Genomic DNA, 18,413 nt, shown 5'->3' with positions numbered 1-18,413 from the left:
GCTACCAAGGAACCCGTTCTGAAAGCCATCTGCCAACCTTCTGAGTTGTCCACCGACAAATCCATCGCCGTGCTGGCCCGCCGGGTTGGAGGGTTATGCCACGAGAAATCCCTTGAAGATGTCCTTATCACCAGCCGAGGCTTGAGCAGTCGTCGCCCCTGGAAGTGCCGCACACTCGAACAAGGCGCGGAAGAGCCCCACTTCTTCTACGTTTATGAATATTTCTTTCTTGACCTGAGGATCAAACTACCCTTCTCCCCCTTTCTTTGCCAGGTTTTGAGAGAGATCAACGTTGCCCCCAGCCAACTTCATTTGAACGCCTGGGCCTTCATCCGTTGCTACGAGATCCTGTGCGCTGCCATCGACCTTGAAGCAAAAACCTCCCATTTCTTTTACTTCTACGGCGTGGAGCCAAGATCCTTGAAAGTTGAGGCTCCCGGGTGGGTCTCTCTAAAGTCCCGAACGGGTCGGCAACGTCTCCAACCTTACAAGAGAAATATCAAGACGAGGCCCGGGCGCCGATATTTCCGCATAATCGTGCACCCCTCCTATCCTAAAGCATTCACTCGCTGGGATATAACTGCTTCATTTCCTTTTTATTGGACCGAGGATCCTCGTGACGTTTCTCCGCCATCCGACGCATCCCTGAATAATGAGGACAAAGCCATCCTCGGCTTCCTCGCCGGGTTTCCCATCCTCGAGTGCTCCCAGCTGCTCGAAGCCGCCCGTGAAAACACACTCCATATCTTCCTAGAAGGGATCGGCTTCACTGTGGCCGCACTACAGCGTGCCTTAACTGCCGATTCACTCGAGTTTCCTCCTGTTTTCAATACCCAGGTGAGCAAGAGGAAACGTGTCGCCGCTGATTCTGACGCCGAGACTACCGCTCTTCCGTCGAAGAAGGTCAAAGGATCTTCTTCGATTGAACCTGCTCCAGGCGCAGCTGGGTTTGATGAGGCTACACCGGCGTTGCTCCCTTGCAGCCTACTGACGATCCGGTTCCCAGATCCCCTGGTGAAGCCGCTCTGCCTCCCCCCTCGAAGAAGTCCCAGAAATCCAAAAAGGTTAACCCTGGTCTAGAGGGAAAATCTGGGGTCGAGACTTCCTCGCCTTAGAAGTAGAAAAAGAAGTAAAAGAAAGGCGAGAAACCTTCAGCCGGCGAAGCGTCCGCCCTTCACCTGGCGGGCGAAGAGACTTCGAAGCCTTGGGCGGTGCTAATCCTCACCTTGTCCAGAGGGATTTCCGCTGGTCAACATCCTCCTGAGAATTCTCCCCAAACAATTATTTCCCCTGATCCAGTCGAGGCGGGCCCAGCTGGAGCGTCTTTCACTCGACTGGCGAGCCCTCAGGACGAAGGCGTAAATTCCCAAGCGTCGCCATTCTTTTGCTCCCCCAGTTCTGAAACCAACCATGCTACTACCGGCGACCAAACGGGACCTTCACCCAGCCAACAACCTTCCACCATCGACTTTATGTTGTCCAACGCCTTTCTTGGCAATATGAGATCAGCTGAGATCCCTGACCTTGACATCGCAGCGCAGGAAGCCCTCAACCACCTCTTACGAGCGGGATGCCTCTTCGTCCAACTATCCCAAGACTCAGCTTCCTCCGCAGAAGTGGAGAAACTTCAACAAGAGGCTGAGGGTTACCGCTTGGCCACACAGGAGGCTCACAAGGAATGGGACAATTTGATGACCCAGGTGGCAGCTCAAACGAGGAAACTGACCAACGTAGACGTTGAGATAAACTACTACGACGAGGACATGGCTGCTTGCAAGGAAAGGACGAATGAATTGGAGTTGGATTGGTATGAACTTCAGTAGGAGGTGAAGGAAAAAACGGAGACAATCAACGCCGGTAGGGCCGCTTGCATCGTCAAAGGCAAAGAGATCGTTTTCCTTCAGCGCGAGTTGGGAGCGACGAATGAAGCCCTGGTTGACGCGAGGTCGCAACTTGAGGCAGAAAACCAGGCCCTTGCAGATATGGACTCCAAGATCAAGACCTCTCAGGCCAGGTTGGTAGCTGACGTTGCTGCTGAGGTCGTGGAAGAACGTGGCCGCGGCTTTTTTCTCGCCAAGGCTCAAGTTCAACATCTCTATCAAGGAATTAACCTTGATGGAATGGGAGCTTTCAAGAAGATTACCCCGCATGGGCTTGTTGGCCTTGACGATCCTCCGGGCTTCACTACCGAGCGTTTCGCCGCTGCTGAAATTGAGAGGGAAAAAATCGTCAATGTAAACACAGCTATGTTTTTTTTTGTCATCTTCTGTAAATATCATCTTTTTTAATGAATTAATGTTCTTATATTTGTCTTTATTTTGATTTCGTCTTGCGTCTTTCCGTCGCCATTTAGGCAACTTTTAAGGAGTTTTCGCCTTGCGCTTGCCCGTCGCCATTTAGGCAATTTTTCGTTCGCCCATCGTCATTTAGCCTATTTTTTTTTAGCAATTTTCGCCTTGCGTTCGTGTAGCGATTTGAAGGTGTGCCGAAGAAACTAGGACTTTTGCTCATTTTGAGGCTTTGATTCACACCAATATTTCTCGTAAGAGCAGGTGTGGCATTGGCAGTTTCATCCCGCCAAGGGCTTACACTGCTGGGGGCCCAATGGCCATATGGGTTTACCCAGACTTATGCCTAGTTTATTTTCTCGCCCATATTTCGGGGAGACCTCGTATTCCCAGATTTCGGGGAGACTAAGGGGGAAAGGGACCCACCCCATTTTGGGTATAAGTCGCTTTCCCGCACACATCGCCAACGAGAGGTCAGCGTTTCGCGCCGGACTTTCCCAGAGCAATCCCCAGACATCAAGGTCGTGTTGGGATTGCCACCTTCGGGGAATTTTTCCCACCGAGCGAACGTGACGTGTTAGTTGAGTTGCTATTTGGATAGCACCGGTTCGCGCCGGACCTTCCCGGAGCAATCCCCAGACATCAAGGTCGTGTTGGGATTGCCACATTCGGGGAATTTTTCCCACCGGGCGACCGTATCTTTTGAATTAGGAGTATTGCTGGTGAATATCCTTTTTGTATTTCATTTGTAAAAGATTTTTTGTACATCAAGGGATGCCTCGTTAAAAAACTCCCGTGTCGGAGAAAAAGAGTGCATCTTTATTTTTGATCCTACTTGCTTTGATCTGACCCTTCCGCTGCGCTCTCGCCCTTGTCAACGAACTTCCAGGTCAAAGTATCTTGCCCAGAACATCATCCTTTGTCCTGACGTACTCGCCACCCACTCCATGCCACCGCGGATTTGGCGCTTTTGCCAGCTGGTTGCCAATTTGCTTTCTTGCACGCTCCTCTTACCTTTCTTGCTCCTGAGGACCTCTCCTCTCGCCGACTCCCGCTGCCTTGCCCTGGCCTTACCCTTGTCCTTGATGCGGTGGGTTGGGCCTCTTCGCCCTGCCTCTAGCTTATCCCAATCCTGTCCAAATAACTTCGTTCTTTTCTCCTCGCCCTCCTAGCGTTGGAGAACTCTTAAGTCTGCCCCTAGGCTCACCGCCCCTTTTACCTCCTGCACGCACGGTCCCTTGCTTATCAAAGCTGGTGTCCTTAACTGTGGAAGTTCCCAAAATTCCCTATCTTTAGGGCTCCAGCTGAAGAGGTCAAAATTTTCCTCTACCAACTTTTCCAAACGACGTTCTTGTTCAGACGTGAGCCTGGGCTCAATTGCCAGCACTCCTCTACTGAATTTGTACCTTTCCAGATCATCAACTATCCCCGCCCAGCGCTCCTCTGCCATAATGTCTGTGAACGATCCCTTTCTTTCTGTTTCCTCGACCTCTTTTATCTGCCTTTGATACTTCCGTTGTCTCTTTACCTTTCCACCGGCAGTCTCTCCTATCCTGCGCCCCTGTTTACCCCTCTTTCTCTGATTCCCCTCCTGAATTTCTATTTCATGACACCGATGCCCTTTGCCAGCTCCTTTTTTGCCGTACATACTGAGGCCGTTATTGTAACATTCTCTGGCTCGCCACCCCGCCGAAACCTCTTGCAATTGTATTTATCGTGCCAACTGGCGGTTCAAGGTCCTTATTAAAGGTTTCCTCTGCTTCTTTCTTCCATGCGGAAAGCGTCTCCTTCTTGTCGGTATTCGGCGTGTGGCGACGATCTTCTCGCCGGCGATCGTCTTGCTGGCGAGACCCCCTGTACCTGTTCCCCTGTTGTCGTTCTCCGTTCCAGCGATCGCCACGTTCATTCAGCTGCGACCGGCCTGCTCAGATGAGCCTCTCGATTTCATTCTTCAGCGTAAAGCAGTCCCCCATGTCATGTCCTGCTGAACGGTGGTACTCACACCACTTGGTCTTGTCTGTCGTTGCCCGCGGCGGGTCAACCCTTCTCTCGCCCTCCTCAACTGCGTGCGTCGCCTTAATTTCTCGTAGCAGCTCTGTTAGGTAAGCGTTCAAGCTTTTCCCTGCTTCCTCTCGGCGACGAGGGTCAGCCTGATGCCAGGGTCGTCGCCGCTCAAAGTTTTCCTTTCTGGGATACAAAGATTCTCTCGGTGCCTTTTCCCCAGTTCGAACCTTCCTGTCCTGTCTTCTGCTTCCCTCTGCTTTCTCCTTGCTCGGCTTGTCTTCTAGTGACACGTCCCTCTGTTCGCCATCCTTCTCCACCTTCGCGCGTCTCCGCTTAAAAGCGTCATCCTCCTCGTCAAGTATGTACGTGTTCGCCCGGGCTCGCACCTCCGCCATTAACTTGGCTGGCTTTCGGCTCAATTTACTATTTAGCTTTCCTGGCTGCAATCCATTTTTAAAGGTGCGGGCACAGGCATTTGGCTCAGATTCCTCTATCTTTACCGACGCAGCGCTGAACCACTTCACATACTGCTTCAAAGTCTCACCCTCAGATTGACGCTCATTGTACAGATCTTCAATCGTCACCTTCTTAGTCTTGCTCGCCGAGAACTGGACAAGGAATTTGGATGAGAAGTCACAAAAGTTCGTGATGGATCCTCGTGGTAGAGTCGTGAACCACGCCATCGTTGTGCCTTTGAATGTGACTGGAAACATCCTACACTTGACCGCATCAGAAGCAGCGTTGATCACCATCTTCGTATTGAAATACAGCAAGTGCTCCTTGGGATCAGCCATTTCACTGTAGGTTTCCAGCACTATATTCTTCATATTGTCTGGAATGGCAACTTCTCTCACCGCCGCTGAAAACGGTTCGAACTCCGCCACAGCCTCTGCCTCGCGCTCTCCCTCATCTTGCTGCTCAAAGTGATAATACTATATCTTCTCTTGGAGATACTCGTTACGTTGTCGTATATCGTCAATACTACTAATCAAACGCCTCCAATCTTGGCTGGAGATCGGTGCCTGAGCCTCTCCTCCGGACGCTGTGGGTGACCTCTGCCGCTCCGGCGAGGATGGCGGTGAGGGTAACGGAGGCGTCGGAGAAGGAGGAGGTGGAGGCGGAGTAGGAGGAGTCACCTGATCCGTCTCCTCACGTTGAACCTGTGCACGTCGTGGCCTGCCTCGGACGCGGCGCGTCGGCTAAACGCGCCGATGCTCTGGATCGTCATCACGTCGTCTACAACGTGTTTTCATTGGAATTGGAGAATTTCTTCGGAAAAACTCGGAGACTAAAGAAGCTGTATGAAAAATCAAAGAAACTCGAGAACAAATGCTTAGAAGAACAAGCTTCACTCTTCTGAATCACGATCCACGTAGTCCGGGAATAGAAAATCTACCGTTCCCCACAGACGGCGCCAAATGTTCCATGCTAGAACATAGAGAGGGAAGGTAGTACCCAAAGTGTGAGGAAAGTGATGTGAATGCTTAGAGAGAGAAGCTCTAACCGCTTAGAGAGAGAGAGAATATAACTGAATTTCAATGCTATTATTACTCAAATGAGCTAAGAGTCCCTTACAATTGGTATTTCCCTCCTATTTATAGAGGTGGAGTTGGGCTTTGGCGCCTCTTTCTTATTCAAATGGATCAGTTGGGCCTCGGGAAAGGCGGCCCAAAGTCACAGCGTATTCCCTGCCTAAGGTCAGGTTTCCTGGGCGAGGGGCCCTGAGGTCTCGCCCAGTCCAATGTACCATATACAAGAGTAGAATTCGACAAAACCCCGTTTCACACCACGCAAATTCTCTATCCTAATGCCCCATAATTATACAAGCATGCAGCAGGTTCAGACTAGTAATCTAGTCCTAAGCATCCATCAAACCATCATCAAACACAATTAGGGTTCACACACCACAAGAGCAATTGAAATTAGGCACAATCACACAAACTTTATGATAAACCCAGCAAGAAGGTCACCGTGCAAAAGTGCAGATAAAAACTAGCAAAGAAAATCTGAAATAAAAACCAGAAACTTAAAAAGACAGATAGATAAGGCTCACCGTGCAAAAGTGCAGATAAGCTTCCCATTGGAAAGTAATCATGAACAAGAAGCTTCTCATCCCTGCTATAATAGTAAGCCCTGAGAGGGACCAAATTGACATGATCCATTACCAAAAAAACACCAAATTCTTAGCCCCATTAAGGTAGTTGAGAAAGGCCTTAAATGACATCACATTAAGGTAGCTAATTTGTAAGTTGTATGAAAACGACACTAATCAAATGTGAAATTGTGAATTCAACATGCAATCATCAATTGCTCCAATGAATAATTCATTGAGGTAGCTGAGAAAGAATCCTACAATGATTGTTGTATAAAGTTACAGATTAACCAAACCATATCACTTGGTAGCAATATGTATGTTTTGGTTTATTCTTCAAGCAACAAGAAATGATTTTTACTAGAAACCTAGAAATCATTGCCACATAAACTCTACATATGAAATTCCATAAGTCAAGGAAGAAATCACTTCTGAATAGAAGATTGTCTAGACTTCCACGGGTCATAAACTCTTAAATAAGAAGGGTGTCGCTGATCATCTTCAATGCAGTAGCCGATAAGTTTTACAACGTGCTATAAATGTTCACACCCTTGACTTCACATAAATCAAACCAGACAGTAAAGAGAACAAGAAGATAATAAACACACTTAAAGATGATTATGAACATTTAATTTACCAAGAACCAGAAACTTCATCCACAAGCCCATTGATTATATCACCAGTGATGCAACCAAGCCTCATAACTTCAACAGCAACATCCGAATCAATAGCTTCCAGAGCAGCCAAAGCATTACTCTGCATCTGAATTGGACCCCTGTACTGTCCTTCCCCTCTCACAAGCACACAAATCCTTCTCATACACGAAAGCCTCAAACCCCTTTCTCTTTGCGGCCAAAGCAAAAAACAACCCACCGATGCCTTCACCCGGCACAAGCACCCTCAGCTGCTTCTTCTTCTGCGGTGATGCAGCAGGCGGAGCACTTTACCGGAGCCCACCATGGTCATCGGAGAACCTGAGAGTGAGATGGAAGAGAGGGTAAAGGAAGGGGGTAAAATGGTAATGTTAGGAGAGAGACAAAAGAGAAGGGGATATAATGGTAATATGGGGAAGGGATAAAAAATGTAACTTTAATATTTTGACAGGATAAAATGGTAACTTACTAGGATAATTTCTAGCCACACAAATTTCTTAGACTTAAACTTTATTTTTTCCCTATTTAATTGTGGCTAGAACTTGTTGTGTAAGAGGTAGTGCATGTGCACCACCTAAGTTACTCACGCACCAGAACAAGTTCCGATCAAGTAGACAATAGTTAATGGGAGATAATTTTACATGAGTTGGGTAGGATTATTACGTTGAACAATATTTAATATAGGTGCCTACCAAGAGCTTTAACTTGTTATTATCACTTATTAAGAGTTGGACAATCCATTTGTATCCTTGCACTCGGTGATAACTAAATTTCGAGTAAATATAACTCTCAAGAAACCATGTGTGTGTTTGGTGATAAGCATTAAGTTATTCATGTAAGTATAAGAGCACAACTGCACAAGTTTGAATCATAAAAAATACATTTGTTAGAACTGACTTAAAATCGTTTCTCGAATCGGTGATAACATCCATAAAATAAAATAAAATAATTAAAACTCTCAATAGCCCAAGCTTAAGATCACAAATTAATCTATAGATTGTCACATCAACATCTCCCATGTGTTGGATTAAAAGTATATCGATGATTATAAAAGTGTATATATAAAGTGATCTAATTTAGAATTAAGGTTTTAAGGCTAAAGGGTATAATTTTTATGGAAATTATTGTGTAGAAGCAGAAGTGATATTTTAATTTGTTGAGGGGTCAAATTGAAATTATCACAACTTAAGTCTATAAATAAGGGTCATGGTCCCCAAATTTCATTGTCATGAAAATGTCTCTCTTTCCCCCTTCTAGAGATAATCAAGTAACTTCATACATTGAAAATCTGGAAGATCATCCCTCCATCTTACAGCCAATCTCGAATTTCATATTGCAATCATTTACAAATAATAGGTTTAGGTACGCTTTCGCTTCTTTTTTTTTGTGCATCGGAAAATTAACAAGACAACTAAAAAGCTAAGGGATTGCTAGAGAGTCACTTAACAAGATGACTTCTAGCTCCGGGAAGGGGATATCAACAGCAGAAACTCCTAGGGAGGGTGAAGAGGAAGCATGCTTCGCGAGACAATCAACTGCCTTATTCTGATCTCTACTAATCCACGCAAGTCTCGTTCGCCGGCCTCTCTTTAAGAGGTCACAAAGCTCCTGCAGTAGCAGCCCATGTACGTGGAAGCTGCAGCTACTTGCATTCGACAGAAGCCTCACCAATTCAGTGCAATCAACTTCACATAAAACATTCATGAGGCCTGAGTTCCACGCCATGATCAACCCCTCTCAAAGAGTTGTAGCTTCGGCCAGGAAAGGGTCTCCACCCACACCGGTCCAAAGGAAGCCGCGAATCCACTTCCCCGCATTATCTCTGATTAAACCTCCCCCACCCATAATGTTATCTACTTCACAGAAGCTTCCATCAGTGTTTAGTTTCATATAGCCCTCAGGAGGAGCTCGCCACCTGGTACACATCAGCGTTGAACGATCCAACGTCGCTGCCGACTGGGACGCGCACAAGAAAGCATCATGATCATGGCAAATTTTCTGCCACGCCACTTGCAGAGACCACTTGTTCTGATCTAGCACCATATTATTTCGCCATTTCCAAATTCCCCAAACCCCCGCTAGAAACGAGGTGCGTTACTCCCACGACTCTGAGTTTTGATCCAGTCTTGTAGGTCTGTAGTCCAAAAATTCTGCCAACGCCACGCCCCAAGCCGCTCCCACATCTCGCGAGAATGGGGACAATCTCTCAAACAATGGAGACCATCTTCTTGCACCACCGAGCAACGCGAACAAGCTTCAGAGGAGGCAAGGTTACACCTAAAGCGGTTGGCATTTACGGGGAGAGCCTTGTGCAAAGTGAGCCAAAGAAACATTCGCACCTTCTCTGGTACCTGTAACTTCCACACCCAGTTCCAAGACGAATCCGGGACAACATGTTGGCGTTGCTTTCTTAGCCAAGAGTAGCCATCACGAACTGAATATATCCACTGATCAGTGTTGTCCCATGTCCAATTATCTACGCTGTTTAGAGCTAACCGAGGCAGAACATAGGCGAATTTATTGCGAGTCTCATCCGGAAGCACAGTTGCCAAGCGTTCAAGATGCCAGTTGTTATTGTCGATCACGTCTTTGAGCTTCAAGTTAGTGTCTGAAATGTGTACAAAAGGTACATGCTCTGCTAGAGGACCGCACCCCGTCCAATTACTATACCAAATGGAAGAGTCACCATTGCCCAACCGAAATTGGAAGCCACTACAGATCTGGTCCATCGCTTTTAAGATACCATGCCAAATCGGAGAAGCACCAGGCCGGCTCACAACGTTAAGAATTGTGGATTGCTTTAAGTACTTATGAGAGAGAACGTTAACCCAAAGCTTATCCGATCCAATCAGAAGATGCCACACTGCTTTGCCCAACAAAGTTGTGTTGAAGTCACCCATATCCTTGATTCCCAGGCCGCCATCATCTTTGGCACGACTCACAGTTTCCTAGTTAACAAGGTGCCATCCCCGCTGCCCGTTATGCTTGGACCAGATGAATCCTCTCATGATTTGGTTGACCTTGTTGGTGATACTCCTAGGAAGCCAAAATGCTTGCATCGTATAAGTTGGCACCGCCACAATAACAGACTTGGTCAAGCAAACCCTACCAGCCAAGTTTAGAAGGTTTGTTTTCCAAGACGCCAACTTCCGCTGGATGTTCTCAATCAAGTAATTGAACCTGCCCCGGGAAACCCTACCACGAGCCAGTGGGAAGCCGAGGTATCTACCAAGGTCATTAACAAAGGGAATAGGAGCAATGCTATTAATCTCCTTGTGGACATGTTGGCGAACACCTTTGGAAGTGATAGCTTTAGATTTCCCCATATTGATCCTCAAACCGGAGCTCTCACAGAAGTTCTTGAGCACCTCAGCCACCACATGAACCTGGGAGGAATTAGCCTGGCAAAACAATAACACGTCATCAGCAAAAAAAAGACGAGAGATCGGGGGACCTCCACGAGCAACATGGATGGGCCTCCAATTTCCACGCTCAACTAAGTGGTGAATTTTCCCTGAAAGTCTCTCCATGCAAAGCACAAACAAATAGGGAGACAATGGGTACCCTTGCCGGAGGCCCCTCCCAGTAGAGAATGCTGGCAGGCGCGAACCATTCCAAAGGATGGAGAGCTTAGAACCACTCACACAACCCATGATCAGATCAATAAGCCTGTCTGGAAAACCAAACAAAGTTAGTGTTTCCCTGAGGAAACGCCAAGAGACACTATCATAGGCCTTTTCCAAGTCAATTTTAAAGGCTAAACTCCCCGCTGCAGCTGTGGAGGAGCCCATATGATGAACAATTTCCTAAGCCAAGAACGCATTGTCCATGGTCCCTCTCCCTGGAAGAAAATTACTTTGCATTGGGCCAATCAGAGAATTCAGATACGGTCTAATGCGATTGACCATTACCTTGGTTATAACTTTGTAGGTTACGTTGCAAAGGCTTATGGGGCGAAACTCCTTGACCATAGTCGGGCTCTCCACCTTTGGAATCAAAACAATGAGAGTTTCCAACAAAGTACTATCAACTGTACCTGTCTCAAAAGCATTGCTAACAACTTTCCATAAATCCTCTCCAACCACATCCCTGAATTTCTTGAAGAAAAATGGTTGGAAACCATCCGGTCCTGGAGCACTAAAAGACCTCATAGCCATGAGAGCCACCCGCACCTCTTCCTTCGAGACTGGCAGATCCAAATCCATCTTAGCTGCACCCGAGAGCATGGGAAACGACTCATGAGGGAAATCGGTCAGGCCAGCAGTTGTATCTTCAGCAAATAATGACTGGAAGTAGGTTTGGATTTCATGAATAAGTCCATCATTGTCTGTGCACCAAGTTCCATCATCTAGCTTAAGCCTGTGAATCCTATTCCTTTTTCTTCTAATCACTGCATGGGTGTGAAAATAAGAGGTATTCCTGTCACCAAACCGGACAGTATTCTCTCTGGCCTTCTGGTACCAAAGGAGTTCTTCTTGCTTGAGCAGATTTCTGTATTCACCTTGCAGCTCCGCCTCAAAGCGAACCATGTCTGATGTAACACGGTAGTTTAGTTCTCTTTGCACTCCTCTAAGGCGCCCCTCTACTCTATTCTTTCGAAGAAATATGTTACCAAAAACCTCCTCATTAAAGGTCTTAGAATTTGTCCTCACCTAGGCCAGCTTAGACAAAATGCTAGCATCACCACGCTGCCAAGCGGACTCAACCACATGATGAAACTCAGGATGCTCTGTCCATGCTGCAATAAAGCGGAAGGGGCGATTACCAGGGTCAGCTATAGTAGCGCTACAATGGACAAGAATGGGGCTGTGGTCCGAATGAATGCGGTTCAAATTTCCACGTACGCCTCTGGGAAAGCAATCCTCCAATCCACATCACCAAGAGCTCTATCCAATCTCTTGGACAAGATAATGCAATTATTCCTCTTTCGAAACCAAGTGAAGTTGCCCCCCACAAGGCCAAGGTCCACGAGCCCACAATTTTCTAAAACTGAGGCAAACCAGCAAGCTCTACTCGCTACGAACTCCCCATCACGCACCTCCAAGGGATGGAGAGCCTCATTCATATCCCCCAGTAAGAGCCAAGGGATATTAACAGAAGAAAGGAGCTGGGTAAGATGTTGCCACAAAACCTCTCTCTGAGACGGCGTTGGAGAAGCATAAATTGAACTGCAGGCCCATGAGAGATTGTCCCTCCACACTTCAAAGGTCAGCTTGAGTATGCATGTCCAGAGTCCTGAAAGAGATATTACTCCCTGTTCTAGTGAGGACCCAAATGCCGCCACTGAAACCTGTTGCTTCCGAAATAAGGGAAGGACGGAAGCCAATCGAGTTCCAGAAGTGACTCACTCTTGAAAACTGACAGCGGGTCTCAAGTAAAATCACAATGTCAGGTTTCTTCTTCCGGATCAAATCTTGAATAAAACGCTGGCCATTATCATTCATGGCACCCCTAATATTCCAAGAAATAATTTTTAAATCTTTAAAACCTATCATAAAGAACATGACAGATTTGAGGGGACTGGCCCCGAAACCCACAAGATTGGAATTAATTTTCCAACGCATGCTCCTTGGCACCAATCTTGATTGAATAATCATTAGCCTTTGACTCATCATGGCCCATCCTAGGTTGTTCCCCCATGATAACCATTTGATTGAGACTAGCCTGTGTGATGTTTTGTTGGTTCTCCTCAGGGCCCATGATCTAACATATGTTTTGACGTTGGATATCTCTCGAGCTGTTATTGGGAGCAACTTTTGGAAGCTATTCGTTTAGTTTCCTTTGAAGATGACCCCACTCCCTAGTTAAACATATAAGGAGATATATAAACACATTTCAACACGAGGAAATATGAGAAAGTTTTTACATGAGAAAATCATGATCTAGCATATGTTTTGACGTTGGATATCTCTCGAGCTGTTATTGGGAGCAACTTTTGGAAGCCATTCGTTTAGTTTCCTTTGAAGATGACCCCTCTCCCTAGTTAAACATATAAGGAGATAAATAAACACAATTTCAACACGAGGAAATATGAGAAAGTTTTTACATGAGAAAATCATGATCTAGCATATGTTTTGAAGTTGGATATCTCTCGAGCTGTTATTGGGAGCAACTTTTGGAAGCCATTCGTTTAGTTTCCTTTGAAGATGATCCCTCTCACTCTTTTGCTGACATGATTGAGCACATTCGGTGTAGAATCTCAACGCATAGAGGTATTGTTTTGGCGTTACTTTCAGGGAGAGTAACTTGTTGCGAACTGGCTTGCCAGTGCTTCCTTAGCTTTTCGTTTTGGGTCCATTGTTTTACATCCCCTTTTGGTGAGTATCATCATGTTCTTAGGCAAGATGTTAGCGAAGGCATGACCTCGGTGTCTGTTGTTTCTGCATTTTAGCCTTGTTTTTTGGGGGGCTTAGCCCCAACCTTTTAACAGAACAATAAATATCATATTGAGCTAGTTACCAGATAGTGAAAGTTAGTTTACAGTATCACTCAGAATTAGTCCAAAGTAATAAGCAATGGAGAGTAATGAGTACTGATTTTAAAATCTTTAACAAATTGGGGTGCATAGATGGCCTTGTTCTAACATGGAAACGTATAGGGAACAGACTTCCCAACTACCAAAATGACAAAATTCCGTCCCAGCAACCGAATTGTGTATCAAACATACTTCTGACTTGAAGCATGTTCCCCAGGTTGCTGACCTTCAATAATGCAGAAGACCCATAATTGCCAAATCACATGGGAGAGCTTAAGATAACTAATTAAACATAACAGATTCAACTAAAATATGGTATTTCTTTTTGATATAAATAATCCTGTTGCATGAAATCATAGCTGCATCACAATTTTGACTAACTACCAATATATGTGCAGCCACAAGTTGCATGAGATCCTTCTAGTAGGCTGGCAGAATGTTGCGTTATGTTGCTCAAACTCTTGGTTATTTTCAATCATCCATCTAATGTGTTTGTACTGAATAGTGGCAGTATCAGAGGATTGTGCATTTGTGCCCTCACTGCCCTGCAACCCCAAGATTCAGGAACAACATCAATTGAGAATAGGCACAATAAAACTGATCATAGCCGGTTTAATAAAAAAAACTCAAGTTGCCAATAATGGTGAACTTACTAAAGGGATAAACAGTTTCAAGATTCTGGAATACAATGTATTAGTCCCAACTACTTTTACTTCTTCTAAACGCTTTCTTATCTGAAAGCACCTTCTTGCTTTTAAGGCGTTTCTGCTCTCCTATGGCAGCCCTTCAAAAGTACACATTCAATTAACAGTTGTCAGTTTCAATGTTACATGCCCTTCACACTCAAGTGACTCGAATGTAATAAAAGCCACAAGCAAAATGGTGTCCAAAATGAGACTGCATTTTTAACCTGAAGAAATTAAAAAATAGGCTTAATTCCACTTTGGGCCCCTGATCTTTCAAAAATGAGCGATCGGGGCCCCCCGTGTTTAAACGTAGCGGTCAGGCACCCCAACGTTTCAAAAACGTGCGTTCCAAACCCTTCTGTAAAGTGTCGTTTGTTTGACCAAACGGAGCCAGTGACGTCACTTAACAAAAGGGCTTGGAACGCACGTTTTTTAAACGTTGGGGTGCCTGACCGCTACGTTTAAAGATCAGGGGCCCAAAGTGGCTCCGTTTGGTCATCGCTCATTTTGGTCAAGTCACCGGGGGGAGGGGGGCGATCGCTCATTTTTTAAAGATCAGGGGCCCAAAGTGGAATTAAGAATGAAAAAAAAAAACGCCACATCATTGGCTCCGTTTGGTCAAACAAACGGTACTTAACAGAAGGGCTTGGAACGCACGTTTTTTAAACATTGGGGTGCCTGACCGCTACGTTTAAACACGGGGGGCCCCGATCGCTTATTTTTGATAGATCAGGGGCTCAAAATGGAATTAAGCCTAAAAAATAAAAAGAGAAGTGCTCTTACATCTTGGCAATTTTCTTCTTTTGTTCTTCTGATGGAGGAGGTGGGACATAAGATGCGGCATCAATGATTTCCTATTTTTCCCATTAAATAAACAGAAAAGCAACATTGTCGAGTAAAAGTCATTTTTCAGGAACAAGAACATCGTATCCAAGATGACACTAACCAGGAGGGGTGTTGAATAATCATATTTTTAAGGAAATAATCGGAATGCTTATAAGATATACTCATATTATATTTTGTATACACCACACCTCATTTTTGTTCTCACTAATATTTCCAGGGTCAAGACAAGTACACCATGGACTCCGCTATAACAAAGACATGGCAATCAAGCAACTCAACAATAAAGGAATAGACAGCCAATGAACAGTAATGAACAAGGAGCCAATTTACAAAGTACTTCTCCAAGAAATATTCCATTTCTTACTTATTCAGTATGTTATTATAACTCCTCAGACAATCAAAAAGATAGTCAGCGTTAGAACTTGACTTACCTTCATCTAATACACAAGAACCCAGAAAATAAGGAGTAGGATATGTCTACCACCAAGTCAATATCCTAAGCTCCATTCTTCCCCTAGTTTATTTACTATCAAGATAAGGGAGTATTTATAAACACAGCATTTTCAACAAACAAACTTCTACAAACCCCATTAACACCAGAGAAGAATAGGAAGTAATAGAATCCAGAGCTACAAAAAGTAAAATCCAGACTTATATAGCTGATATGAGTCCACAGAAACTGTCTTGCACACTGGAAAATTCCATTTTAAGAAGCTAATACATCATTATTTAAAGAATTAAGTCCCTGGTGGGAGAAGACTTGAGAGCTATAGAAACATAATCATTTCAGAATCTACCAAGTAATGTTAACCGTCATAAAAAACCATTTTTGGGCTTCCACTGAAGAATTTTAGCTTTGAGGAGATATGTTCTTCAATAATAACATCTGATGCTAAAGCATACTTTTAAACAAGTTAACAAAAGTAAGAAATTTTATATACCTGAAGCTTTGCCAAAGCATCATCGATATTACGCCTGAAGAAAAACTGGTAGAATAAGGATCAATCTTACAACATACAGGAAAACAGACAACAAATACGACAGAAGCGAAGAGGCAAACTTCTGTGTTCTAGTTTTGGTTGAAGAAATCACAAGCTCCCCATCCTTGTTGATACGGTTTTTCTCCTGCTCAGGAATTCAAGAATATTAAAAGATAAGGTAGATATCGGTGAATAATGAGCATATAGCAATAAGATGTGGCTTCACATAAATAATGCCAACCATACAAGGGCATAGAGACAGTGCAATAAACCAATTATTCCAAAAGCTTAAATTGTTAGGTTAAAGTACATGCATGATTTTGCATCTGACACGCCCCTCAAGCAAGACTCAATTGGGCTTGAAGCGTGGCCTATGCCCAAGTTCACCAAACATTGTACTGAAATTTAACTTGTACTTAAAAGAATAGGATCAACAAGGATCAAATTCTAAACCACTTAACTATATAGCTTTTAATATCATGTCATGAACCAACTATTTCAAAAGCTTAAGCATTTAGGTGAAAGTATACATAAATGGTTTCAAATTTAACGAATTAGCAGTTAACCATATGATTTTGTGAGGATGCGAATAGATAAGTTGCGACGAACTAACCGTTTGAATAATCTTCTCCCTGATCCTCTCACTTAGCCAATATGCATTTTTAACATTGAAGCGCATGTCCACCTTGGTATTCACTGTCCAACAACAGGCATAACAATACAAACAGTATTATACTAGTTAGCCCCAGCCAGCATCTAAAATAGAAACAAATAAAAAGAATAACCTTTGATTTCTCCAAAAACAAGTTAAAAAAAAATAAAAACCAACCTTTATTCACATTCTGACCCCCAGGTCCTCCGCTTCTGGCAAAGCTCACAGTAACATGATCTGAAACCAAATTTCAAACAAAAGGGTCATTTAATTTTCCTTTTTTGTTCCTCAAAATGATGAAATTGACGAAGAAATGAGATTTTAGGAGTAGGCCCAGTATCAGCAGAGAGAGCTCGTTGTTCAGCTTCATGGAGGAGATGCTGAACCTGTGATAATCGAGAGGATACTTTGTTGCCAGAATCCGAATTTGAAGAAGCGCATCGAATTGCAGGGAAGCGAGAGTGGCGTGATTGAAGAAGTGATGTATTCCGGTATGGAGAGAAGGGGAGAGCACGAGAAAGCACAGAACCGACACGAAGCGAAGAAAATGGAAGTGTGAAAGAGAGGTGCAACATTTCATTCAGCACCATTCTACTGGTGGCTGAAGCCATAGCATTCATCAAGGTATGAACCTCGTCCACAATACCCAACCCTGTCCCTTTTGTTTTGTTTTGGCCTTCGTTCTCCGGTTGATTTTCGATTCCTATTTCGTGATTGGATTTTTTTAGGTTAATTTTTTTTAATTTACACTCGCACCAAATAAGATTTTAAAGACGTGTGCCTTAATCAATCAAATTAAATAATTTTTTTTTCATTTTTAAAATCTAATTGGTTTTTTTTAACATCTACCGCTATCTGCTATGAGTTTCCTATTTCTCTCATCATCGCTGTCATTCATCAACATAATTTGTTTCCACCCCTCCATTGCCCTTACCCACCACTAACCATGCCATGGAAGGTGCAATCGCCATAGTGCCACAGGCCACAGCTAAGAGTTCTTTTCTGAAGTTCTATTCGAACAAAAATGATATAGGATGCATGTGTGTTTGGTTTTCATTGGATTGAGTTTTTCGACTCTAACCTGACTATTGAACAGCCCTATACTACACACTAGTCACTGGAAGCCAGGTTTGGAGGGAGATTGTGCTTATTCAATACATCTCTAGCCAAGTCTGGTGGGTTTCCCTTCCCATATACTTTCCAATTCAGCCTCAATTTAAATCAACTATGAAACTCTTGGGTAGTCAAAATTTTAATCAGAAATAAATGAAATAAAGAAAAAAGAGAAAAATATTTATCTTATTTCCATTCAATGTTGTCATTACTCGTTAGTGCCTTTCTTCGGCAGTTACTTTCATTTTATAAGGAAAATATGGTTTAGGAATAAAGAGACACACAGAACTCTCAAAAGAGAGTGTAGACCAGGAAATATTCATTGTTATGATTAAAAAAGATAGTTGCAAAGATACTATGGTCCATATTTATACTACAAAATATCAAAAGACCAATACCAACTCACATAAAAAATTAACCACCTAATTAACTAGCTAACTCACTAATCAATAGTTCTAATACTCTCCGCCAGCAAATCATACTAGTACCAGTCTCATTGGGTAAGCGGGTCGAAGTCCGCGAGACCGCGGACTAGTGCGGGCTATATCCCGAAAAATAGAGGACCGCTAAAATGCGGACCTACGCGGAGCGGGCCAGCACAGGGCGGGTCAATGCGGGACGGGC

General features: G+C 44.2%; 2 protein-coding genes across 2 annotated transcripts; both read right to left on the bottom strand.

The window, feature by feature from the left end:
* Positions 1 to 4,213: 4,213 nt before the first annotated feature.
* On the bottom strand, positions 4,214 to 5,520 carry LOC130713009 (uncharacterized). Its single transcript, XM_057562818.1, has 2 exons — positions 5,446 to 5,520; positions 4,214 to 5,206 (listed from the first exon to the last, which is right to left on the bottom strand). The coding sequence occupies exons 1-2, from the start codon at positions 5,518 to 5,520 to the stop codon at positions 4,214 to 4,216; spliced, it is 1,068 nt and encodes a 355-aa protein (XP_057418801.1).
* An 8,012-nt stretch (positions 5,521 to 13,532) lies between these two features.
* On the bottom strand, positions 13,533 to 17,404 carry LOC130710482 (uncharacterized). Its single transcript, XM_057559766.1, has 8 exons — positions 16,984 to 17,404; positions 16,854 to 16,913; positions 16,638 to 16,720; positions 16,105 to 16,169; positions 15,986 to 16,019; positions 14,982 to 15,052; positions 14,166 to 14,296; positions 13,533 to 14,057 (listed from the first exon to the last, which is right to left on the bottom strand). The coding sequence occupies exons 1-7, from the start codon at positions 17,294 to 17,296 to the stop codon at positions 14,206 to 14,208; spliced, it is 717 nt and encodes a 238-aa protein (XP_057415749.1). The 5' UTR covers positions 17,297 to 17,404; the 3' UTR covers positions 13,533 to 14,057; positions 14,166 to 14,205.
* Between the last annotated feature and the right edge of the window lie 1,009 nt (positions 17,405 to 18,413).

This window comes from Lotus japonicus, chromosome 4 (genome assembly GCF_012489685.1).
Source record: "Lotus japonicus ecotype B-129 chromosome 4, LjGifu_v1.2".
NCBI lineage: Eukaryota > Viridiplantae > Streptophyta > Magnoliopsida > Fabales > Fabaceae > Lotus > Lotus japonicus.
The sequence above is the reverse complement of the archived record's forward strand: the minus strand, read 5'-3'. Positions and strand labels throughout refer to the sequence as shown.

Coding starts and splice junctions, on each gene's coding strand:
- LOC130713009 (XM_057562818.1), bottom strand. CDS start 5,520: ATGACGATCCAGAGCATCGGCGCGTTTAGCCGACGCGCCGCGTCCGAG. Junction 5,207..5,445: donor ACGACGTGCACAGGTTCAAC/GTGAGGAGACGG, acceptor CACTTTGAGCAG/CAAGATGAGGGAGAGCGCGA.
- LOC130710482 (XM_057559766.1), bottom strand. CDS start 17,296: ATGAATGCTATGGCTTCAGCCACCAGTAGAATGGTGCTGAATGAAATG. Junction 16,721..16,853: donor GGGTCAGAATGTGAATAAAG/GTTGGTTTTTAT, acceptor GTTGTTGGACAG/TGAATACCAAGGTGGACATG. Junction 14,297..14,981: donor AAGAAGAAAATTGCCAAGAT/GTAAGAGCACTT, acceptor GTACTTTTGAAG/GGCTGCCATAGGAGAGCAGA.